The sequence below is a fragment of the Muntiacus reevesi genome, chromosome 1 (assembly GCF_963930625.1).
Source record: "Muntiacus reevesi chromosome 1, mMunRee1.1, whole genome shotgun sequence".
Classification (NCBI taxonomy): Eukaryota; Metazoa; Chordata; class Mammalia; order Artiodactyla; family Cervidae; genus Muntiacus; species Muntiacus reevesi.
Genome location: NC_089249.1, coordinates 184244085 through 184269278, shown reverse-complemented (window position 1 = coordinate 184269278; position 25194 = coordinate 184244085). Strand labels below are relative to the sequence as shown.

The 25194-nt window shown below is 53.7% G+C and overlaps 1 protein-coding gene and 1 pseudogene across 1 annotated transcript; both read left to right on the top strand.

The window, feature by feature from the left end:
* Positions 1-198: 198 nt before the first annotated feature.
* On the top strand, positions 199-23881 carry FCHO1 (FCH and mu domain containing endocytic adaptor 1). Its single transcript, XM_065931690.1, has 26 exons — positions 199-270; positions 4351-4442; positions 5499-5573; positions 6862-7003; positions 9605-9757; positions 9992-10096; positions 11111-11209; positions 11296-11392; positions 12956-13000; positions 13116-13194; positions 14187-14211; positions 14613-14681; positions 15362-15529; positions 15614-15638; positions 16020-16071; positions 16651-16742; positions 17118-17393; positions 18758-18870; positions 18979-19066; positions 19222-19330; positions 20266-20421; positions 20715-20847; positions 21305-21504; positions 22379-22434; positions 22934-23098; positions 23635-23881. Exons 1-26 carry the CDS (start codon positions 244-246, stop codon positions 23655-23657), a joined length of 2664 nt encoding a protein of 887 aa, XP_065787762.1. The 5' UTR covers positions 199-243; the 3' UTR covers positions 23658-23881.
* On the top strand, positions 8140-8886 carry LOC136165348 (large ribosomal subunit protein uL30 pseudogene; annotated as a pseudogene).
* Positions 23882-25194: the final 1313 nt, after the last annotated feature.

Below are 25194 nucleotides of genomic sequence, written 5' to 3'. Positions count from 1 at the left end.
CCCTAGACTGGGAGCTACTTGGGGACCATGCCCAAAGCTGAATCACTCCAGGGACCCTGGCATACTCTCAGCTTTGGGGCTTTTGGTTCCTCCTCCATCCTCTTTCTCCTTCCTCCACAAGGAGAGAAGTTGGAATTTCCCCTCCTTAGGCCCTAGCCAGCTGTGACTACAACTCAAATTTGCCTCTCTCTTTGGACAGGCACAAGATAGGAACCCTCAGGGGTCTCCACAGAGGCCATCAAAATGTCGTATTTTGGGGAGTATTTTTGGGTAAGTAAGATTCACTCTTATTTTGGTGGGGTGTCCTGGAAGGGCTGTGGGGGCTCTTATGGAAATGGAGAAACCTGGTGGCTTGTGGGCAGAGTCTTGGGCAGATGGAGGGTTTGCAGGGGGTAGAAGTTAAAGTGGGAGGAGTCAGGCTGGGTTTGAATCTGTAGCCCCAGATGTCATAGGCCTTGTGGTCTTGGGCACGTCACAGCTTGAACAGGGTGACTGAGGCCCAGAGTAGGAATCTCTTACCCGAAGTTGCCCAGCGAGAAGTATAGTCAGGTCTCAAACCCAGGGCTGGGCCAAACTTCCAGGATCATTCCAGCCAGGGAATTTCCACATCTTCCCCATTCTGGAGAGTTGGGGGGTTTTCTTGACTTGACCCCTAGGGACCTGCTCACCTGTCTGCTCTCCAGACTGGGGACTTGACTCAAGGAGCCAAGTGAGACAGATTTGTTTTTACTCATTCACTCCTTCCCTCCCTCTCTGTCACCACCCCACACCCAGCCCACTCTGGGAGATGTTGGAGCCCCCAGGAGACTCCCTCCCAATCCTGACCCTGAGGAACCCCCAATCTGGGGGACACAGAGCTAATAAGACCCCTCTAGTCCTACTGAGTCAGGATTGAGCCCAACCTTGGGTGTGCCAGAGAATGAGCAAGGAGGCAGAGCTGTGTTTGCCATGGGCTTTGAAGGCTGATTTTTCAGGATGCCAGAAAGGCATTCTGGGCAGGGGGAACAACCTGGGCAGAAATAAAGAGGTGTGACACGGGGTGGCCAGTGGAGGGCACAAGGACTCCTCTTGCAGAGCCAGGCTAATGGGGAGGCACAGAGGATGAGTGAACAGGAGAATAGGGTAGGACCCAGGGCAGAAAGCCCCTTCCTCCGTTGCAGGCCCAAAGCTTGCAGAGAGGAAGCCCGTTGCTAGGCAACGAGTTGCCCCTGGCAACAGGCCTTTCTCCCTCCCCAGCTGGGGCTCCTCTTACTAGCATTTGCTTTCTTAAAGGGGCAGCACCCCCTTGCCACCTGCGGGCGGAGGGTAGGGGGGTGGGAGGGATGGGGGGAGGGCTGGACCTCCACCTTCTTTCCAAGGGTCACGGTCCCTGGATTTGCCTCTGAATGGCTGTGTGACTCCATCCGAGGGCTGCCCCTCTCTGAGCCCACTTTGTGTAAGGGGGTTTGGCCATTTGAGAATCAGTTGTTGCCCACATTTTGCAGTCCTGATACATGCACCTACATGTATTTTAAACTCTTTTTAATTGTGTGAGGCAGGCAAGTTCACTGCAGAAAATTCAGACTAGCAAAGAGAAAATGGTAGCCACCCCCAACCCCTCCCTCCAAAGATAGCCTGGTAGAGTGGGTAAGAGCTTTGAGTTTGGGATTTGAATTGGGCTCTTCTGGGAGCATTTGGGCAAATGACTTTGCATCTTGAAGCCTCAGTTTCTCCATCTGGGAAAGGGGAATGGAGCTCCTACTTCCCCAGGGCTCAGGGAGCACCCCGGAATGTCCGTTTCTCTTTTGTTTGTTTATTTATCTGTTTATTGGCTGTGTCTGATCTTAGTTGCAGCATGTGGGATCTTTCGTTGTGGTGCACGGCCTGTTTAGTTGTGGCCTCAGTAATTGCAGTTCACAGGATCCAGGGCATGCAGGCTTTAGTAGTTGTGGCAGGCAGGCTTAGTTGCTCAGGGGCGTGTGGGATCTTAGTTCTCTGCCCAGGAATCGAACCTATGTCCCCTGCATTGCATGTCGGATTCTTAACCACTGTGAGGGAAGTCCCCTGTCTATTTCTTTTAATTAATGTTTCTTTTAATCTATTGTTAGTATTGCTGGCTCTTTTCTGGGTGATCCTGGGGCCCTGACTGATCTGAAGGAGGCTCCATTCGGGAGAGATCAAGTCAGACAAGGATTCCCCAGTCTTGTTGGGTCAAGGCAGGGTTGGTGGCATGGAGGACAGTGGGGAGCCCACGGGGGAAGTGTGAGCAGGAGAGAGACATTATCAAGCTGTATTAGAAAGATCTCTTGGGCTTCCTTGGTGGCTCAGTGGTAAAGGATCCGCCTGCCAGTACAGGAGACACAGGTTCGATCCCTGATCCAGGAAAAGCCCACTTACTGCAGAGCAACTTACCCCATGTGCCACAACTATTGAGCCTGTGCTCCAGAGCCCGGGAGCCGCAACTACTGAGACCATCTGCTGCAACAATTGGAGCCCTCGTGCCCTTAAGCCCTTGCTCCCCGACAAGAGAAGTCACTGCAATGAGGAGCCTGCACACTGCAACTAGAGAAGAGCTTGCACACCAGCAACGATGCAGCACAGCCAAAAAGAAATAAATAAATTAAAAAAAAAAAAAAAAACACAGAGAGAAACATCTCTCTGGGCCTGGCTTGAGAGCAAGACTGGTGTCCAGAGGTTCCGATAGGAGACATAGGCTCAAGACAGCCCCTCCCAGGACCCTCGGCTGCTAGCCCAGCCCGAGGGAGTCAGACACTGCTGGGGGTTTGCCAGGTCTGGGAAACAGGCCAGCAGTTGGCTCTGAGTCAGCTCCAGATGCTGGCCTGGGCAGCAGTGCCTGGTGCGGCCTCACCCGAGGATCCCCTGGGCAGGGTGGGCAGGGGGCTGCTGGGCTTGTTTGCTGAGGCCTCACCACTGTGCTTCCCAGGTGGCGCCAGTGTGGTAAAGCACCTGCCTACTGATGCAGGAGGCGCAAGAGATGTGGGTTCGATCCCTGGGTCAGGAGGAGGGTCAGGGTCAGCCCCTGGAGGAGGGCATGGCAACCCACTCCAGTATTCTTGCCTGGGAAGTCCCACGGTGAGAGGAGCCTGGTGGGCTACAGTCCATGGGGCCGCAAAGAGTGGGGCATGACAGTAACTAACCTCGTGACTTATTCAACAAGGAGGGCTGCCTTTGGGGCTTTAGAGGACCATGATGTGAATCATCCCATATGAGAGGTAGATGACTCCCTGCTCCCATCTTAATGAGGAGCCACTATAGGTTCGGAGAGAGACATGACTGATCTGGATTGCACAGTGTAGCCCTAGCCCCACCTCAAACCGTGGTGACCCCAGAACCGGGAGAAAAGGGGTTCTGTGCAGGGCATCAGCAGACACCAGGGTAGAGGCTCTGTTCCCACCAGCACCGGGCAACAGCAAAATAACTCGTCCCTCCATTCAACAAATGCAAATTCCCTTTCTGTGCCCCACCCTGCACTGGACATTGCTGGGTCCTGAGAGAGTATCAGACCCACATCCTGCTTTGTGGGGTCCTCAGAGAGAATTTTCATGTTGAAGAGAACAGAAAATAAGGCTACAGTGACTTAAGCAACAGGGGTAGTATTAATTCATAAACTTGAAGAGTTGTGCAATAGTGTGGCTTTCAGGGTTGGTTTGGTCCAGCATCTCTACTCAAGATGCTTTTTTTTTTTTTTAAAGACTTCGTAACCAAGACCTTTGTTGCAGCACACAGGCTCCAGAGTGCCTGGGCTCTGTAGCTGTGGCACATGGGCTTCGCTTCGCCGTGACATGTGGGATCTGAGGTCCCTGACCAGGGATCGAACCCACATCCGTTGCATTGGAAGGTGAATTCTTAACCACTGGACCCCTAGGAAAGTCCCTCAACACGCTTTTTATTCAGACCCTCAAGTTCAGCATCTTTGCAAAATTCATGGTTTCTGTTTGGTTTCCAGGATCTCCTGTGACCATATAATCTCTCATTTATGGACAGATACAAAGCGAAAAACAGAGGGGAAGAGACCAAAGAGAAAGGAGCAGAGGTAGAGAGATACGTACACACACTCACAGAAAGACAGACAGACAGTGAGAGAGGAAGATAAGAGTGAATGAGACTGCCTCTCTCTCAACTATGGTACGAGGATCCCAGGGTCTCTTCTAATTAGGCCAAATTAAGGTCCATAAGCCAGTCCTTAGGACCGGGGGAAATGCAGCTGGTGATTGGCTCAGGCCAGAACCAATGCCTACAGCCAAGAGGATGGACTTCTGCCAGTTAGCTCTTCAACCCAGGCCCCTGTTGCTAGGCGTCCTTGATGTCCTCTCCATCCCCTTTCTCAATCTCCATCCTCACCCCCTGCAGGGAGAGAAAAACCATGGCTTTGAGGTCCTGTACCACAGCGTGAAGCAGGGGCCCATCTCCACCAAGGAGCTGGCAGACTTCATCCGGGAGAGGTGAGGTTCCCCAAGCCCCATCCATCCCCGTGGCCAAGACCTGAAGTCCACTCAGCCATGCCCATCTTGTACTTCCACCCAGGCTCTGCCCCATTTTCCTCATTCCCATCCCACCCTGACAGGGCACCACATTCTGCCAGAAAGAGTCCTGATCCCTGGGGTCTCCAAGAATCAAATGAGCTTGAAGACCCGACCTACTGACAGTTCTCAACACTGTCAGCCCTGTGCCCCGTTTCAAACAATAATCACCAGACTTCTAAGCCCTCCTCTTGTAGAGATGATAATATGACCTACTTACAAGGAGAAATTTGAAAACTCAATCTCGGGCCCTGAGTACAATAAAAGAAAATACATGTATGATGAAATAATCTATATTTCAGCTTGTAAATGCTCCAATGTCCCAGAAAACACAATAAACTCAAATTGCGAGCAACCTCTGCTCCCCAACCACTCAGCAGCTGAATGCCCGTTGAATCCAGGCAGAGAGTCCAAAGGATTATTAACCAGGTTTTTCCTCTCTGAGGCTGTCATGCAGACCTGTCACAGCCATGCCGTTTCATGAGACTTTAGACCCTGGATCCATCCACTATTGTCTGTGGTACCCCATGGGTGCCTCTGTCAAAAAATACCCCAGTGGGTAACTAGTTTTAACTGGGCACATGGCTACCCCAAACAAAACAATTCTATTAGGATGAAAATGTGAGTGGATATTAGGTAGGCATTTAGCAGTGTCTGTCTAGAGGGAATGAAGAAATCTGAGTTTATCTTCTGCAATTAAATGAGACAAGGCACATGAAACATTGATACTATGTGCTCAAAATTTTGTTTACTTGCTCTTGCTGCTGCTGCTACTACTACTGCTGTTAGTAACATTTTATTTAAGGATGAAAACCTCTCTGGTGAATTTCCCAAACATCGTCCCCTGCCAGGGGGCTGTATAATTCTCCTGGAGGCCTCTGCTCAGATGTTTGAGATGGGGAAGCTGAGGCCCAGGGGTATGGGGCCTGTCCCAAGGTGCCAGGACCCTCCCCATCCTTTCCATGTCCTCCTACCCAGGGCCACCATCGAGGAGACCTACTCGAAGGCGATGGCAAAACTTTCCAAGCTGGCCAGCAACGGGACCCCCATGGGGTGAGTGGGCCGTGGGTGAGGCAGGAGTCGCCGAGGGTGTGGGGGTCCCTGGGGGCAACAGGAGGCTGCCTTTGGGTGTACATCTCTTCACACTTGTGATATGTGGGGCAGGGAGTCATCCCCTGTTTATGGGCTAATTGGACAGAGGAATATGAATGTATATCTAGGTGGCTCAGTGGTAAAGGGGCTTCCCAGTGGCACTAGTGGTAAAGAATCTGCCTGCAACGCAGGAAACTTGGGTTCAGTCCCTGGGTTGGGAAGATCCCCTGAAGAAGGAAATGGCAACCCATTCCAGTGTCTTGCCTGGGAAATCCCATGGACAGAGGAGCCTGATGGACTATTGTCCGTGGGATCGCAAGAGATGGACACAACTGAGCATGCATGTACAGTAGTAGAGAACCTGCCTGCTAATGCAGGAGACACAGGTTTGATCCCTGGGTCAGGAAGATCCCCTGGTGAAGGAAATGGCTACCCACTGCAGTATTCTTGCCTGAGAAATCCCATGGACAGAGGAGCCTGGCAAGCTATAATTCATTCATTCATCCAGTGGATATTTACCGAGCCCATCCTGGGTGCCAGACCTTGTTCGAGGCACCAGGGGGCCCAGGGGCAATCAAAACAGATCAAGGCTCCAGTCGCCTTCATGCCCTGCTCATAGGGTGTGCGTCTGGGATATGTGACAGTTGTTAACCACAAACACGAACAAAGTCCTTTCCCAGAGAGAACAGTGCTAGGAAGAGAATGAAATAGGAGCATTAGAAGGGGGGTACTATATCTGGAGATGAGATCTCAGTAATGAGAAAGAATCAGCCGTGGGACAGAGACCCAGGGAGGTGGCTCAGCTAGTGCAAAGGCCCTGAGGCAGCAGCACACTTGTACATGTTCAAGGAAGAGCAAAGAGGCAGGCCTGGCTGCAGGGCCGGGGCACCGTGGAGATGAGGTGGAGGAGAAAGAGAGGGCAAGGGGAGTATCAGGCTGGGCCTGGAGTCCAGAGAGAGGACGGCAGGCGTCAGCCTAGGTTTAAATTCCTGCTCTGATGTTCATTTGCTGAGGGGCCTTGGGTGAGTGATGGGGCCTCCCATGCCTCAGTTTCCCTATCTGCTGCAGGCCCACCTTGCATGATTGCAGTGGGGATTAAATGAGTTCATATATGTTCATGTTTAGCAGGGCCCAGAACACACGAGGTATCTGAGCCAAAGCCAGCCATGCGGGGTGAGGGGTCCCTTGCCGAGGGGTTGGGGTTGGGCCTGCTGGGCCCTGGGTGTGACCCCCACCTCTCTGTTTCCAGGACCTTTGCCCCGCTCTGGGAGGTCTTCCGAGTCTCCTCAGACAAGTTGGCGCTCTGCCACCTGGAGCTGACGCGGAAGCTTCAGGATCTCATCAAGGATGTGCTCCGCCACGGGGAGGAGCAGCTCAAGGCGCACAAGAAGGTGGGCGCCGCGGGGCCGGCGGGTGGGGAACGGCTGTGGCTCCTAGGATCCCAGGACTTCTGGGGCCTTGGGACCCCAGCCCCTGGTGTGTGCCCCTGAGGGTTCTGTTCATTCCACGACATCAAACTCAGAATCTCACAGACCCGAGCTTTGTTGAATTTCAGACTCTCAGAATTCTAAGAGCAGGGGGTCTGCAAACTGCAGCCAGTGGGCGATGGCTAGACCATCACCTCGAGCTGTGAGTAGTTTTTCTACTTTTAAGGGATTGGGGGGAAAAAATCAGAAGAAGGATATTTTATGATGTGTGATTGTTACAGGACATTTAGACTTTAATGCCAGTAAATAAAGTTGTGTTGGCCACAGCCATGCCCATTCACCTTCAGATCTTCTGTGGCTGGCTTATTTGAACTGCAATGGCTGAGTTTGATGTCAGATTTACCACCTGATCCTTCACACCAAAAGTCTGCTGACCCCTGATCTAGAGCGTTAGAAGCTACAGATCTTATGTGACATTTCTAGACTCTTTTTTTTTTTTTTTGGCCCAAACTTTATTTTTTAAATGAAGTTGTTTTAAATATATTTTTAATTGGAGGATAATTGCTTTGCAATGTTGTGTTGGTTTCTCCCATATAACAACATGGGCTTCCCGGGTGGCTTAGATGGTAAAAAATCCACCTGCAGTGCAGGAGACCTGGGTTCGATCCCTGGGTCAGGAAGATCCCCTGGAGAAGAGAATAGCTACCCACTCCAATATTCTTGCCTGGAGAATTCCATGGACAGAGGACCCTAACTGCATGGGGTCACAAAGAGTCAGACACAACTGAGTGACTAACACACATAAATATGTATTCCCTCCTTCTTGAACCTCCCTCCCACGCCCTCCCCATCCCACCCCTCTATGTCATCACAGACTGCCGGGCTTCTAGACTCTTAACAAAACTAAAATCCTGGAAGAGCCAGACCTTAGACTCTCAAGATTCCAAAATATTTGAAGCTTATAAATCTAGAGTCATAGAGGGTTTGCATTTACACAGCCCTCGAATCTGCAGTTTTTAACCCCCATTAAAGAAGAGAGTTGTAGTACTTCATACTGTACACTTAAAAATGGTTAAGATGGCTCTTTCCCGGCTGGAACCATGGGGGGTGCAGAAGAGAAGAAAAAGAAGATTCCTGCTGTGCCAGAAACCCTTAAGAAAAAGCGAAAGAATTCCGCAGAGCTTAAGGTCAAGCGTCTGAGAAAGAAGTTTGCCCAAAAGATGCTTCGAAAGGCAAGGAGGAAGCTTATTTATGAAAAAGCTAAGCATTACCACAAGGAATACAGGCAGATGTACAGAACTGAAATTCGAATGGCCAGGATGGCACGAAAAGCCGGCAACTTCTATGTACCCGCGGAACCCAAATTGGCATTTGTCATCAGGTTCAGAGGTATCAACGGTGTGAGCCCAAAGGTTGGAAAGGTGCTGCAGCTCCTTTGCCTCTGGCAGATCTTCAATGGCACCTTTGTGAAGCTCAACAAGGCATCAATTAACATGCTGAGAATTGTGAAGCCATACATTGCATGGGGGTACCCAAATCTGAAGTCTGTAAATGAATTGATCTACAAGAGTGGTTATGGCAAAATCAACAAAAAGCGAATTGCCCTGACAGACAACACATTGATTGCTCGATCTCTTGGGAAATATGGAATCATCTGCATAGAGGATCTGATTCATGAGATCTATACCGTTGGAAAACGTTTCAAAGAAGCAAACAACTTCCTGTGGCCCTTTAAATTGTCTTCTCCACGAGGTGGAATGAAGAAAAAGACCACCCATTTTGTAGAACGTGGATATGCTGGCAACAGGGAAGACCAGATCAACAGGCTTATTAGAAGGATGAACTAAGGTATCTACCAGGATTATTTTTGTAATCTGGTCTGTTAATAAACAATTAAAACAAACAAACAAACAAATAAAATGGTTAAGATGGCAAATTTTACGTTATATGTATTTTACCACAATTTTCTTTAAAAAATTAAAGAACAAGGAAGTTTTCTCTGGACTGATATGGAACAATCTTGAGAATGAATTATTAAGTGGAAAAAGCAGTCAGTTAAACAGTATGGCCTGTCACCATTTGTCATTAAAAAATGGGCATATTCGCTGATCTTCATGCTAGTTATTTCAGGAAATGTATCATGGTAATAATAGGAGGTTTGGGATTTCCTTGTGTGGTCCAGTGGGTAAGACTCTGTGTTTCTAATGCAGGGGGTGTGGGTTCGATCCCTGGTTGGGGAACTAAGATCCCACATGTCTGCCTTGCAGTTGGGAAAAAGAAAAAAAAAAAAAAAAAGACTTTATAGTTAAAAAAAAAAAAAGGTGGGAGTGGGGGAAGGTTTTTACCTGAGCTCACTCCTTAAAACTTTCTGAAATATGAATTATGTGTAAATATTACCTATTTAAAGAGTTAAAATTTTTGAAATTCATAGAATTCTCAGAAAAAAAGAATTCTGTAGGAGCTGGAACCCCACAGGTTTGGGAGGCGGGAATTTCATGGGTCTGCTCAGGTCCTGCACCCAGCAGGGCCTTCAGGGGGTCCTTATGCTCGTCCCCACACCCACAGTGCAAAGAGGAAGCGGTGGGCACGCTGGATGCCATACAGGTCCTCACGGGGGTCAGCCAGCTCCTGCCCAAGTCTCGCGAGAACTACCTGAACCGCTGCATGGACCAGGAGCGGCTGCGGAGGGAGAGCACCAGCCAGAAGGAGATGGACAAGGTGGGCGCGCAGCTGCAGGTCCCCGGCCACCCCCGGCGCACGGATCCGAGGGGTTTGCCGAGAGGTGGCGGGGCTGCCTGATGGCAGAGTGGAAACGCAGCACAGAGCCATGGTCATCGAACCTGCGTGAACCACACCCTGGGCACCCCAAGGAGTCTAGTGCTGGGGGACGGGGCCAGGGGAAGTGCCCCGAGGGTCCCCTTCCCAACCCCCTGCCCTCACTGTGCCTCCTAGGCAGAGACCAAGACCCGGAAGGCAGCAGAGAGCCTGCGGCGTTTGGTGGAGAAATACAACTCAGCCCGTTCTGACTTTGAGCAGAAGATGCTGGACTCAGCTCTGGTAGGAACCGGGCCCTGGAGACCTACACATTCCTGAACCCAGGATGCAGTGGGCCTCAGAAATCCAGAACCTTTCAAACCCTCGACTCCCAGAAGCCTTAGAATCACAGGCTAAAACTGTACAATTCTAGAGCCAGTTAGCTATTGTTGTTGTTGTTGATGTTGTTATTATTTCAAAGACCAAATCAGTTCTGTGCCTTAATTTCACCATTAGTAAAATGGGGACAGTAATACTACCTGCCTCATAGACTTGTGAAGATTAAATGAGTTGTCATATATGAAATTTTCAGACTAGTACCAGGTGCATAGAAACCACTCTATGATGTATTATTATTATTATTATTGATGAGGTTTTTGAACAAGAAGGGGCAGGATTTAGAAGCCAAGAGTCTCCTGACATGTCATGGTGACTGAAAAGCCTGGATTCCTGGTCTAGCCTCTGTCTGTCACCAGCCTTTGGCAAGGCACTGCACCTCTCCAGGTCTCTGTCTAATCAAAGGTTTAAAAAGCAGATTGGGAGCTCAGGATTAAGAATTAGATTTTTTTTTCTTCTGATTTTGCAGTGATAGAAAGTTGCAAGCAACAGAAATCTTCATTCAAACTGACAAGTAGCCTTACAGGCTCAGGGAACTGAAAAGTTCAGGGTGGGGCTGAGCTTCAGGCATGGCTGGATCCAGATGCCCAAATGGTGTTGGCAGGAAGCTGTGCCTCTTTGCTTCTCAAATCTGTTTTTCTCCCTGAGGGCTTTATTCCCAGGCAGACACACCCTCCTCAATGTGTGTGTGTGTGTGTGTGTGTGTGTGTGTGTGTGTAGCAAAGTAGCCCCCAGCAGCGGCCCCATTTATCTGCCAACTCATTGACTCAGGATATGAAAGTGTTTTTTCTATGATTCCAGCAGAAGTCCCAGAGCTCTTACCCAAATCAATCACTGAGGCCATGGGGTTGGGACATTCTGATTGGTCAGGTGGGGTCACTAGCCACACCTTCCCATTTTGCTCCTCCCCTCCTGCCTCAGCGCTTCCAAGCCATGGAAGAGACCCACCTGCGGCAAATGAAGGCGCTGATGGGCTCTTACGCCCACTCAGTGGAGGACACCCACGTGCAAATTGGGCAGGTGAGTGGGACTGGGGGTGGGGAATGAGGCTGGGGTGCTGGGCAAGAAGGCCCTGCCTGGTTACAAGCTCCATCCTCCTGACCCAGGTGCATGAGGAGTTTAAGCAGAATGTAGAAAACGTCAGTGTGGAGATGCTGCTGAGGAAGTTTGCAGAGAGCAAAGGCACAGGCCGGGAGAAGCCTGGTGAGTCGGGGGCATCTATGGGAGTTGGGCTGTGGAGCCACAGCTATGAGGAAGGAAGGGGATTCAAGAGCCTAGAGAATGAACCTCCCTGGGCCTCATTTTCCTCACCAGAAAAATGGGGTTAAAAAAATAAAAAGAAAAATGGATTGATGGAACTTCCCTGGTGGTCCAGAGGTTAAGACTTCTTCCAGTGCAAGGGGTGCAGATTCAGTTCCTGGTCAGGGAACTCCCACGTGCCTTGCAGCCAAAAATCCAAAACATAAAACAGAAACAGTATTGTAACAAATTCAATAAAAGACTTAAAAAATAGTCCACATTTAAAAAAATAATCTTTAAAAAGAATGGACTGAAGACAAATCTAACTCAGCAACCTACAGAGGAAGAGAACTTGATGCCTAATCTTACAGATAGATCGCTTACCACTAGATACCAGAGGGGCCTTGAATGCCAGGGTCAGCCTTTCGGATGTTTCCCTGAGGGCCCAAGGGAGCCACTGAAGATTGTTGAGCAAGAGGCCCATTTGAAAATGTCCCAGATACAGGGTCAAGGAAGAATTGAGAGCAAAAGTTTTAGGGTCACATCTGGGTTTGTGTCTTTCCTTTGTCACTCACTGTGTCACCTTGGACATCTGTCTTGCTTTCTCTGAGTCTTAGTTTCCTCTTCTGTAAAGTAGGGATGATAGCCCCCAACTAATGGCGTCGTGAAAGTTCACTGTTATTGTTGTTCAATCACTAAGTTATGTCCGACTCTTTGCCACCCAATGAATTGCAGCACACCAGGCTTCCCTGTCCTTCACTGAGTTTGCTCAAACTCAGAGGACATCATTGAGTCAGTGATGCCATCCAGCCATCTCCTCCTCTGTTGGCCCCTTCTCCTCTTGCCCTCAGTCTTTCCCAGCATCAGGGTCTTTTCCAGGGAGTCAGCTCTTTGCATCACGTGGCCAAAAGTATTGGAGCTTCAGCATCAGTCCTTCCAATGAATATTCAGCATTCACTAATTTGATGCAAATAAAGGGCAAAATGTGTGCCTGGCACACATTAGGCACTTTAGCAAATGCTGTTTACATCCTTAGGTCTAGACAACCACTAGGGTCTGTCTTTTCTCCCTCCCGTCTCTATAGCTCAGCACCAGCTCAGGCTACCTCTCATTGTGTGAATCTCCATTCTTGTCTTTCACTGGCTCCAGATTTCTCATGCCCTGCTCCTGCTCACATAACCTCTATGGCTTCCCATCACCCTTGGGAGAGAGTCCCAGGTCCTCATCCTGGGACTTAAGGCTCAGCCCACTGCACTGACATTTATGATCCATCCTCTGACCCACCCAAGTTCTACCCAGAAATTCTGGAAGTAGAAGTAGCTCAGGCAGTCCCTCCAGTCCATCCCAAGGTGGCAGCCATCCAAGGCAAGACTAAGAACCCTTGGCCCATTCCACTCATGACTGTCTCAGAGACTGGTTCAGCATCTTGGCTCATGCCTTGGATCCTGGCTCACCTTAAGCTCAGGTCCAGGTGCCACTGTGTGGCCAAAGGTATGTTGCTGAGTTTCTCAATTTCTTCTGTCTCAGGGCCTTTGGACTTTGAGGCGTACAGAGCGGCTACCCTGCAGGAAGGCAAGTACGTCTGGGCCTGGATGCCCAGGCTGGACCACAGGGATGAGGGAGGCAGATCTGAGTGGGAAGGGGACCCCCACCCAGGGCTCATCTGCACCCCTTCGTCTGTTCTCAGCAATGAAACGTTTGCGTGGAGCCAAGGCCTTTCGCCTCCCAGGACTGAGCCGGCGGGAGCGGGAGCCACCTACAGCTGTGTGAGGATGCACCCCCAGCCCCAGCCCTGGCCCAGGCTACCCCAGGATCCCTCCTCACTCCTAGGCTCTCCCGGAAGTCCCCTGCTTAGGGTAGCCCAGGAGAATTTCTATTCCAGGCTAGCCCAGGATCCCCTCTACCCAGGCCAGCCCAGAAGCACTTCTGTCCAGACTGGCTCAGTATTACCAATGCCCAAGCTAGTCCAGGGGGCTACCCAAATGGTACTAGTGGCAAAGAACCTGCCTTCCAATGCAGGAGACTTAAGAGACATGGGCTCAGCCCCTGGGTGGGGAAGATTCCCTGGAGGAGGGGATGGCAACCCAGTCCAGTATTCTTGCCTGGAGAATCCCATGGACAGAGGAGCCTGGAGGGCTACAGTCCATGGGGTCACAAAGAGTTGGACACGAGCGAAGTGACTTAGCACACACAGAAGCTCGTCCTGAATTCTCCTTTTGCCAAGACTAGACTAGGGGTGGCCTGTTCCAGACCCACCCAGGATTACCCCTGCCCTGGCTGGCCTGGGATTTCTCCCTGGCAGGGCTAGACTTGCTGTTTCCCCCATCTCATCTAGCCTGGTAATTCTACCTTTGTCAAGATGAGCCCAAGAGGCTCTCTGCCCAAACTAGTACCAAATTCTTCCCTATACCCGTGGTCTCCCTGGCTAGCCCAGGGTTAGCCTTGCCCAGGCTAGCCCAGGATTCTTCTCTTTGGCAAGGCTGGCCCCGTTATTTCCCTGCCAAGGTGAGCCCTACATTCAGACTGATTTCCAAGTCCCTCCCCTTCCAAGCTGTTTGAGAATGCCCCGTACTCAGCTAACTCAGACTCACTGGCCCCAGCCCCAAGCTAGCTCCAAGGTTGCACCACCTGCAGGGCTGGCCCAGGACCACAGAGCCGCCCAGGGACTGCCGGCAGGTTCCGCATGTGGTGTTGGGGGCGGAGGGAAGGGCCAGCAGAGGTGGGCGAGCAGACACTGACATCTCCTTCTCATCCCCAGAGATCCCCTGGAACCTGATTTAGGGGTGAGTGCCATGGGAGGGGCCGGGCCACGCTGCCCAGTGGGAGGGGTCCAGTCCCGCCTTGCTCCCCACTCCCATGCCTGGAAACCACGCCTGGAGCTCAAGGGGCTAGAGGTCACACAGCTTAGGGACCAGGTTCCTGTCGCATACGGGCTGCAAACCCCCATGGACAATGTGGGAGGGACCAATATCCTCCCTGCGCTTCAATTTGCCCCTCAGGATGGGTAGTGGCGTGCTGTCTTCCTCTAAGAACCTGCCCGCACACTGCGGGAAACTAGTTACTGCCATTGAGGTTCTTTTTCGATCTGAGTCAGGGCCCAGAGGTGGGAGGCGGGCATGGCAGGGTGAGATGGGAGGTTTGGTCCCGGAGAGCCTAACGCATTGCTTGCTTGTCCCCCCGCCAGACTTGTCCAGAGGTGGATGAGGAAGGTTTCACCATCAGGCCTGATGTCACCCAGAACAATATCCTCCTGGTGCCCTCTGGGGGCAGTTGTTGGCACAGCAAGGACAAAGCTCCATCCACAGGGGTCCACCCACCATTAGCAACCCTCTCTGCGTACATGCTTGGTGGAGCCTCCAGTTGTGAAGCAAGCAGATTCAGATGCAGACACTCACCCTGAGGGATCAGAGCTGAGCAAGAGAGAGAGAGGGGAGGGCTTGGTTATCCCAGAGCAGGGAGCAAAAGGGGCTTCCTGGAAGAGGTGGTCATGTGTTGGGCTTTAGCAGCTGAATAGTTTACTAATTAGGTCAGGGCATGCTTATATGGGGGGCTTCTCAGGTGGCGCTAGTGGTAAAGAAACCGCCTGCCAACGGAGGAGATGCGGGTTTGATCCCTGGGTCAGGAAGATCCCCTGGAGGAGGAAATGGCTACCCACTCCAGTATTTTTACCTGGGAAATCCCATGGCCCAGGAGCCTGCTGGGCTACAGTCCACAAGGCTTTGAAGAGTCAGACATGACTGAATGACCGAGCACACACCCATGCTTGTATGAAGGCTTGTGGGGAGAGGAGGACGGTGGTGTGGCAAGGGTGGCGAGTGATGAGAGAGGAAATGGTGCAGCGCCTCAAAGGGGTACGGGCAGGAAGGGACGGATTTGAGGGCCGACTGGCGGGGACACCAGTGTTGGCGCCTTGACTGCAGTGCACGCACAGAGCCCACCCACCTCTCGTCCAGCGACTCCGACTTTGATGACGAGGAGCCCCGCAAGATCTACGTGCACATCAAGCCTGCCTCAGCCCGGGCCCCGCCCTGCAGCCCCAAGGCAGCTGCGGCCCAGCTCAAGGCCACAGCCGGCAGCCTCATCCTCCCGCCTGGCCCCGGGGTGAGGCATGGGGAGATGCCATGCGTGGGGCAGGGGGCGCTGGCTGAATGCCCCCCCGACCTGATGCCACCCCTTTGTCCACAGGGCACCATGAAACGCCATTCTTCACGTGAGTAGTCTGTTGAGGGGTCTTCAGTTTGACAAGAGGCGTGTGGAAGGGAGTCTGGGCCTGGAATGTGGGTGTGGGTTTGAGTCCCAGCTCTGCTGTGTGTGACTTGGGGCAAGCTGCTTGCCCTCTCTGATCTCACTCTCCTTTAATGACCTGGGGTCATTTGTTACAAGAATTAAATGAGAGCCCAAGGGGACCGCTGAGGCCAGGAGAGAAGCCAAACACGAGACAAGTTGGCTCAGGTTCAAACCCCTCTCTGCCTGATCTGCTGGTCGCTTTGGGCGGCTGACTGGCAGCCCCAAGCCTCGGTCTCCTGGTCTGTGGGGCGGGAAGCCGTGCAGGCCTGGCGACGGGAAGGCTCAGGAGGTCCATCTCTCACAGGGGACCCTGCCGGGAGACCACAGAGGCCTCAATCTGCCCCCAGGGCCAGCAGGTGGGTGCCATGGGGGTGGGGCATTGGGCCCACACGGGCGGGCAGGTGGGCGGCCCGTCCCTGACCCCACCTCTTCCTCCTCATCCCCTGCTGCCTCCCCAGGTCTCTGAGTCCCCTTCTTTCACCCTGGCAGGGAGTTAAGGATGTGCCATTTTGGGGGGACTTAGTCATTGGTTTGGTGAACATTTATTCGGTGCTTGTGTGTACTCCTGCTGTTCTGGGTTCCAAAGATAAATGATAGATAGATCCTCCTCGGAGCCACATTCTAGTGGCTCAGGTTTTTTAAGTAGTAAGTACGTTAGAGCATACCTGATGCTTCGAAGTGCTGTGAAGAAACGAAAACAGGGAGTGTGACGGGAAGTAGGAGTGAGTGCCTTTAGTTGGGGCCCTGGTGGAGGGGTAGCAGGAGAGGGGGGAGGGCCTTGAGCTGACTCCCGAAGAGGAGCAGGATGTGGCTGTTGGGATATTTGGGGGAACAGAGCTCAAGACCAAAATCAGGGTATGCCAAGGTCCTGAAGTGGAAGGGAGGAAGCGTGGAGGTGATAGAACGCACCCCGCCTGTCCGATCCGTGTCCCCAGCTGTGCGGAGAAGCTGCAATCGGATGAGCAGGTTTCCAAGAACCTCTTTGGGCCTACCCTAGAGTCCGCCTTGGATCATGAAGATTTTACAGGTGATGGGGGTGGGGCTTCGGGGCATGGGCGTGGCCACAGGAGGGTGGGTGGGGCCACTACAAGAGTAGGAGGCTCGGATAGGCAGGACGGTGGGATGGGTTGGAGGGAGGAGGTGGGGATCCTTTGTGGGTCAAAGGGAGGGTGGGCGAGGCCACAGCCGGAATGGGCGGAGCCGGCTAGAAGGTGCGGCCTTTGTGGGAGTGGGATGACAATAGTGGATGGGCGGGGCATCAGTAGAGATGGACAAGGCCTGCTGAGGAGGACAAGACATTGAATGGGGGCGGACCATCCTCAGCATGGGCGTGGCCTGCGGGAGGATTGACAGGACTCCGTATGAGTGGGGTCTGGAGCTGGCGGCCCCTTCCCTCCCCCAGGCTCTAGCAGCCTCGGCTTCACCTCCAGCCCCTCGCCTTTCTCCTCCTCGTCTCCCGAGAACGTGGAGGACTCCGGACTGGACTCACCATCCCACGCCGCACCGGGTCCCTCCCCGGATTCCTGGGTCCCACGCCCGGGCACCCCACAGAGCCCACCTACTTGTAGGGTGTCACCCCCAGAATCGAGGGGCACACAGTCCCTGCTGCCATCAGACTCGCCACAGCCCCTTGCAGCGTCCCCGAGCCCCTGGGGGCCGGAGGCTGTGGCTGGAGGAGGTGAGTCCCTCTACCCCTGGTCTGAGAGTTTTCTGAGCCCTGGGGGATGAGAGAGTTCCTAATGTGACCAGGGCCTGAACAGGGTCTTGAGAGATACAGCCGGGATGCAGGCAGGCAGAAACCCTAATCCCTGCAGGGACATTAATGAGATGGATGTTGAACAAGGCAGGAGGTGACAGGTGCCTAGTGACAGCCCTGGAGGGAGGGACTGTGAGCAGAGAGGGTGAAACCTGCTGGGGTTACAGGCTCTCTGACCACTTGGTCGCTGAGGATGGGAGGTGACCAGGAAGGTGAGTCCAGGTAAGTGGTGATGGGGTGACAGTGGGGAGAAGCCGCCGATGGACATGGGGCCCAGAGAAAAGAGGAATCAGGGCAGAGGGCCTGAGAGCAACTGAAAAGAGAAGGAGGGGCAGAAAGAGCAGGAAGGATGGGACGGAATAAGCTGGGGTGGGGGTGTGTCAAGGCTGGGAGGGAGGAGGGGATTGGGTGTGGGTTGGCTTCTGGGGCCTCAGAGGGAGTTCGGGCTGTGGCCACGTGAGATTCCCAGCAATGGAGGTAGACGGTACCGTCCTTGGTGTAAAGAAAGAGCCTGGTTGGAACTGGTTCAAGGGAGGGCTCAGAGGAGTGAGTGTAGACCACAAGTGTAGACAGATGAAGTCATCAGAGGTTTATTGTAGAATTAAGGTTCTCAACTGGACTGGTTCTGCCCCCTTATTCCCCGGGCACACTTGGCAACGGCATCACTGATGCTTGATTGTCACCACTTGGGGGCAGGGTACACCTGACGTTTGCGGGGTGGAGGCCAGGGAGGAAGACAGCCCCACCATAGCAAAGGCTCTGACCCTGTTGTGAACCTTGGGATAGACAGCATAGTCTGGGGTGTAGGTGGGCAAGTAAGCGTTTATAGATGGAGCAAAGCAGGAATGCTAGGGAAGCAGGGGAGCAAGGGGAACTGAGGTGTTACACCGAGATTAAATTAGAAGGGTGTGACTCGGACACTGGCCAGGGTGAAGACCCTCTCAGAGAGGATGAAGGTCGTAGAATTGCCAAATGTTGGATAAAAGGTCTCTGCCAAATCCCCCCACCTGCACCAGTGTGCCTGCCTTCTGAACATCCAGCACTTGTTTGCATACCTCCAGCAATGGGGAGCTCACCCCTTATTGAGCCAGCAGTCTCGTGTCTGGGAGACTCGGAGTTGCATATGGTGTCTCCAGTCCTGTCCAGCACCTTCTCTGCAGCCCTAGGACTTCTGACCATCAGGGGGTTTCCCCCTGTAAGCCTGATTCTCAGACTGGGGCTGAATTCTTCTGCCGAGAGGCCCAGACAGCAGCTGAGCCGTGTCTGTTCTTATGCTTGTTCCCCAGACTTGATGCCTGTACCTGCTGACCTTGCAGTCAGGGAGGGTCTGGCAGCCCCATCTCGGAGACCGCGATCCAGGAAGGCATCCTGTCCCCTCATGCGCAGCAATGGGGACCTGGTAGGGTCGGGGGGAGCAGGAGTTGGGCTGCGGGGGTTGCCTCCAGGGTCGGCATCAGGGCACTTCTGCCAGGGTGTTCACAGGCCGGCTCATCTTCTTCCCTTCCAGTCTCGTTCTCTGAGCCCCTCCCCACTGGGCTCTTCAGCTCCCAGCTCCATCCCTGAGCGGCCTGGCTTCTCGTCCCAGACAGGACATGGTACGTGGGTCCTCCCTGGGCTTCAGGTTCACCTTCTCCAGTCCGGGTGGGTGGCCAAGTGATACAATGGAGGCTTTGTCACAGAGGGCGGGGGTTCCGGAGCCTGGGACCTGTGCTCACTCTGTCTGTCGCCCATTCCCTCCCTGCCACCCCAGGAGTCTCCCGGGGTCCCAGCCCTGTGGTCCTGGGCTCCCAGGATGCCCTGCCCGTGGCCACTGCCTTCACTGAGTACGTCCACGCCTACTTCCGTGGCCACAGCCCCAGGTACACAGGGGTGGGGCAGATGGTGACAAGCAAACAGGGCTTCCTGGGAGCTGTGCATCTGGGTTCCAGCAGGGCCAGCGTCCAGGGGGGTTTCATGATCTGCTTTACCATGGAACAGCCTTGAACATGGAGCTGAACAACTAGGCCCATCCTGAGAGCAATAGGAACCACAGAGGCATTTGAACAGGGCTAAGGCATTGATGTGGGCTTCCCAGGTGGCTCAGTGGTAAAGAATCCACCTGCCAAGCAGGAGATTCAGGTTCCCTGTGTCGGGAAGATCCCCTGGAGAAGGAAATGGCAACTCACTCCAGTATTCTTGCCTGGAAAATCCCATGGACAGAGGAGCCTGGCGGGCTACAGTCCATGGGGATGCAAAGAGTCGGACACGACTTAATGACTGAGCAGGTGCACGCACACGGGCAGGCAGACAAGGCACTGATGTCGCCCTGGTTTAGAGGAGCTCCTCCGAGGCTGCTGTGGGCATCAAACAGAAGGGAGCAAGACCAGAGGCCAGCCACAGAGCAGGAAAGGGAAGGGTGAATTGAGGGGCCAGGGATAATCTGGGGGGCGTGCCCAGCTGAAGACACCATAAGATCAAGCCGCAAGGAGAAGGAGAGTATCAGACCCAAAACTCAAGCTGAGGAGTGAATATTTTGCTTTGAACTTCCTGGTGGCCTAAGGGGAAAAGAGAAGTGGGGAAGGGAGTGTCCCTGTCTCCTTCAGCTCATTGTGGATTCTTCCTGGTGTCCAGATTGCTGTCCAGGCAGGGACACAAGGGGAGGCAGCTGGGGCTGGGATGCCGCCGTGGTCAGGGCCTTGCTGATTCTGATGGACCTGGTGAGCCTCAGGCTACAGTGGAGCTAGGAGCGAGGGGAGGATGAGGGGCCTGGTAGAGCCCTAAGCCAATGCCCAGTTTCTTCAACTCCCCCCACCAGCTGCCTGGCTCGAGTAACTGGGGAGCTGACCATGACCTTCCCTGCCGGCATCGTGCGTGTGTTCAGTGGGACGCCACCCCCTCCCGTCCTCAGCTTCCGCCTCGTGCATACAACCCCCATTGAGCACTTCCAGCCCAATGCTGACCTGCTCTTCAGGTACCGTTAGAGGAAGGGGTGCAAAGCTAGGTGGTACCAGGGGCTGGTGGAGGCCAGACGCTCCCCGGCTCTGAATTTCTGTTCTGCCTCCTGGAATTTGCTGTGTGACCTTGGGCAAGTCACTCTCCCTTCTCTGAAATTCACTTTCCTTCCCTCTTTTGCTTCCCACCACCCCCCTTTCCTGGGAGTTACACTTTACTGGTCCCAAGGTTAGCCTGGGAATCTGCATCTTTAGGAAGCCTTTGGTGTAGGCATCTCCCAAGGGTTGGGATGATTATTCTTGGTCTCTGCAGTGACCCTTCCCAGAGTGACCCGGAGACCAAAGACTTCTGGCTCAACATGGCGACTCTGACTGAGACTCTGCAGCGCCAGGCAGAGCAGAATCCAGCTGCCTCCTACTACAATGTGGTGCTTCTGCGGTACCAGGTAGGCCAGGTGGATGGGGTGGGGCAGAGTGGGCATAGAGAGGATGGTGGGTGGGGGCAGGGTGAGCAGGCAGCTCTCACTGGTGAGAGCAATGAGAGCAGGGTGAGCTGCGGGAGGCAGGCAGGGTGGGCAGTGTAAGGGGGCCAGGACTTTGCTGGTGCAGACGGCTACATTTTGCAAATTAGAAGGGGCCTTTTCCCAGGGCCTGTCCCCAAGACCATGTTGGAATGAGGCACTCTACTGCCCTCTGCTGGACATGCCATGTAATACAACCTCTCATCAACAAAGAGCTCCCTTGGGGTATGGATCGGGAGCCCCTTGGGTGTCACAGGCAGTCCAGAATCAGGTCATTTGAATGGTGGGTGGCATGGCAGGGGCGGCGTGGCTGGATAGTGTGCAGTGTGGCAGGACAGGGCAGCTCAAGCCACATCCTGTCTCCCGTTCTTGCTCCCCCTAGTTCTCCCGCCCCGGTCCCCAGTCCATGCCTCTGCAGCTGAGCGCCCACTGGCAGTGTGGGCCGACCCTCACTCAGGTCTCGGTGGAGTACAGCTACCAACCCGGTGCCACAGCTGTGTCCACGCCGCTCACCAATGTCCAGATCCTGCTGCCCGTGGGGGAACCTGTGACCAATGTCCGCCTGCAGCCGGCTGCCACCTGGTAAGGGCGAGCGGGAGGCGGGGGAGGCTCAGAACCTAGTAGACTTCCCTCCAATGCAGCATCTGATGGGTCCACCATAGGCCTGATCATTCACTGTGGGCTCCCCTTGCTCTGGGGCTTCCCAAAGGGGCTTGGGGTTAAAGAATCCATCCACCAGTGCAAGGAGACGCAGGAGACATGGATTCGGTCCCTGGGTCAGGAAGATCCCCTGGAGGAGGAAATGGCAGCCCACTCCAGTATTCTTGCCTGGAGAATCCCCATGGACAGGGGAGCCTGCGGGCTACAGTCCATGGGGTCACAAAGCGTCAGAGAGGACTGGAGCGACTGAGCGCGCATGCACGTGCCTTGCTTGGAGCTAAGGGCAATATCATTAACAAAAGTAATGTCTGACACCAAAAGCTTCCTACACGTCAGGCTCGTTCTACATCTCTGCATACACTCACTGGCTCGGGGCTTTTAGCAATCCCCTGAGGGGTGGACCACCATCACCCCCACTTATGGAGGGGGAGCTGAGGTATACCGAGGCAAAGTCACTTACTGGAGGTCACACCAGGATGTGAACCAGCCGCCCACTCGTGGCCCCGGGCTTTGAGTCACTGCACAACATCGCCTTTGTTTTGTACAAAAGGTAGAACCTACAACCAAGAAACCAAATTTATAGGACCGAATGCATCACCTAAAAGTGCTGCAAGGCTGAGGAGCCTTCGGGAACCAGCTGCTCCACACCCCTGCCCCCATCTTCACACATGGGGAAACGGAGGCCAGCAAGGGGACCTGGCTTTCTCAGGTCATGTTGCCAAGAGGCAGCTGAGCTGGGACCCTGGGCTCTGAATGTCTTTTCTGGGAAAGACCTGACCTGATCTCTTGATGCCAGGAACCTGGAGGAGAAGCGGCTCCTATGGAAGCTTCCAGATGTGTCTGAGGCAGGGGGTGAGTTATGGTTGTACATAAGGGCTTGGGGGTCTCGAATGGGAAAGGCTTATTTAAACTAGGGGAGAGGGAATGCCCTGGCAGTCTAGTGGCTAGGACTCCACACTTTCACTGCTCAGGGCGGGGGTTTGATTCCTGGTTGGGGAACTAAGATCCAGTAAGCCATGGGAGGCAGCTACAAATGTTTTATAAGTAAACTAGGGGAGAACTAGGGATGTGCTGGAGGCAGGGAAGTGTAGGCATCAAGGAAAGCTTAAAAGGGCTTTGACAAAGTGGGAAGCGAGGGCATCCCAGGGCATGGGCGCAGGAAGTGCAAAGGCCCTGAGGCAGAATTCTTTGCAAACCACACACAACCCCAGCAGGACCGCAGGGAAGGGTGCAGGACACCGGAAGGGAACAGAGCCGCAGATCAAAGGGCTTGGGTGTAGGGTGAAGAGGAACCCAGGTCAAGGAGGGCTGGAGTCAGGGAAAGGGCACCGCTGACCTCAGGCCTCCCCAGGCTCTGGCCGCCTGTCTGCCAGCTGGGAGCCATGCTCTGGGCCCAGCACGCCCAGCCCTGTGGCTGCTCAGTTCACCAGCGAGGGGGCCACTCTGTCCGGCGTGGACCTGGAGCTGGTGGGGAGTGGCTACCGCATGTCACTGGTAAAGAGGAGATTCGCCACAGGTACGCCCTGCTGCTGCGCACCCCGGAGCCAGGGCCAGGCCCGGCTCTGAGTCCCACTCATCGCTTCTGCTAGGATGCAGGGGGAGGGGAGACACTTAGGGTGTTGGGAAAAGACAGGTGGGTGTTGGGGCCTGGAGACCCAAGATGGGGGGTACGGGTGGAGAGATGGGTGGTCAGAGCCCCAGTGAAAGGGATCAAGAAGTATCCTCTATGGGACTTCCCTGACGGTCCAATGGTTAAGACGCCATGCTTCCCCTGCAAGCGGCATGGATTCGAGCCCTAGTCAGAGAACACATGCTCAGAGCAGCCAAAAAAGAAAGAAAAACAGAAGTGTCCCCTGGCTGGCTGGCGTCCTTGCAAGAACCCAAGGCAGGGAGCCGGAAGCCCCACTGGTGCATCCACCCCCACCCCCATCCCATGCTTCTGTCCCCACAAGCGGCTGCTGGGCTCCATGGGACAGTGGGAACAGTGAGTTACAGGCGTGTTTGGGAGAGCTTAGGGGAATCCCTTCTCCCCTCACCACTCTATCTCCACAGGGAAGTACCTGGTGAGCTGTTAAGCCCGCAGAAGCTGACCAGTGTTGCTGGCCCCAGCTCTGCACTGTATCCTGGTGCTCGCTGACTGCTTCCTGCCCTCCTGCTGGACCCGGGGGCTCCCCATCTGGCCTCCCCTGAGGCCCTGACTCCATGCAGAGGATCCCCATACTCAACTTGGCTGAGCCTGAGATCCACTCCTGCTCACGCCAACTCCCATGCAGGTCCTCGACCTTTTGATGTTCTTTACATAAACACTCTATTTTCTAATAAAATAAATAACAAGACTTTTCCTGCACCAGGAAGTTTCCTTCACATTTTCAGAGAGGAGAGGAAGAAAAGACGGATGGGTAGGAGAGATCTAAAATTCCTAATGATCTTACCACCACCCCTCCACCCTTATCTAGCCAGTGCAGGGTGATATTGAGGGGGAAAAAGCCAGATATGAACACCCCCAGCCCCATGGATACCTCCAGTCCTGTGGGCTGGTGAAAGAGAACAGACTAGAGGAACCTAGAATGGGATGCCAGAAAGACTTCCTAAGCAGAGGGTATTATAAACGGGGCTTTGAGGTTTGAGTAGATGTTTTCAGGCTAGCGTGGACACGCCAAGCAGAATCATATGAGTTGGCATCCCAAGGGGTAGACACAGGAGGTACAAAGACCTCGAGGCAGGATTCCTTTGCAAACCACACACAACCCTGTGGGACCAAAGGAAAACGGTGCAAAAAGCAATTAGTGTGAGGAAGCGAATAGCCCACAAACACTGACTGAGGACTTACAGTCACCTAGGACTTACAGCCACCTACAGCTATGAGCAAGACAAAGCTCTTGAAAGCCGTGAGGCTGTGAAGCTGAAAAGACAGGGTTTAGAGCCAGTGGCTGTGTGACTGAGCCAATAACTTGAGCTCCCCAGGCCTCATCTGTAACCTAGCTCATTAGGTGCTTGTGAGGAGGTCACACACTTTGAAGAGTGCCTAGTATAGAGTAAGTACTCCAGAAGTCCTGGTATTCTCTTATTTACTGGGGGTCCCTGGGTGGAAGGTAGGGACCTAAGAGCAGGTGGGCAAGGGGTGGCCTGAGGGAGGGCCAGGACAAGTGAGGTAGCCAGCATACTGTGGTGGGGAGCAGGTCTGAGCTTGATGGAAAGTCCTGGGTCCTGGTGGACATGTGGGGATCCTGGGTACATGACTCAAGGCCATGGAGATCCCAGGGATCGCACCAGCGCACATACTTTGCTGCCTCCAACAGGACTTTAGAGCCAGTGCTGGTGGATCCTTCCCCTCACAGGCCCTCGGCTCCTCAGCTACAAGTTCATAGCCCACACTTACCCTAGGTTCCCTGAGTTCATGAGCCCCACAAATATGCTAGATCAAATGTCAGAGCCTATGGGATTGTCCCCTCCCTCCAAGTCTTTGCACATGTGCATACATGAGTATGCGCATTCTCAGTGACTTTGAGCCCTCCGAAACAGTCCCTTTGCTACCCCTGTATGGCTGAAAGGCTAGGGTGCCACGTCCACGCTGTGGACCAGAGCATGAGGAAACACTGGTGTTTATCACAG

Coding starts and splice junctions, on each gene's coding strand:
- FCHO1 (XM_065931690.1), top strand. CDS start 244: ATGTCGTATTTTGGGGAGTATTTTTGG. Junction 11,210..11,295: donor CCCACGTGCAAATTGGGCAG/GTGAGTGGGACT, acceptor CTCCTGACCCAG/GTGCATGAGGAGTTTAAGCA. Junction 20,422..20,714: donor AATGCTGACCTGCTCTTCAG/GTACCGTTAGAG, acceptor TGGTCTCTGCAG/TGACCCTTCCCAGAGTGACC.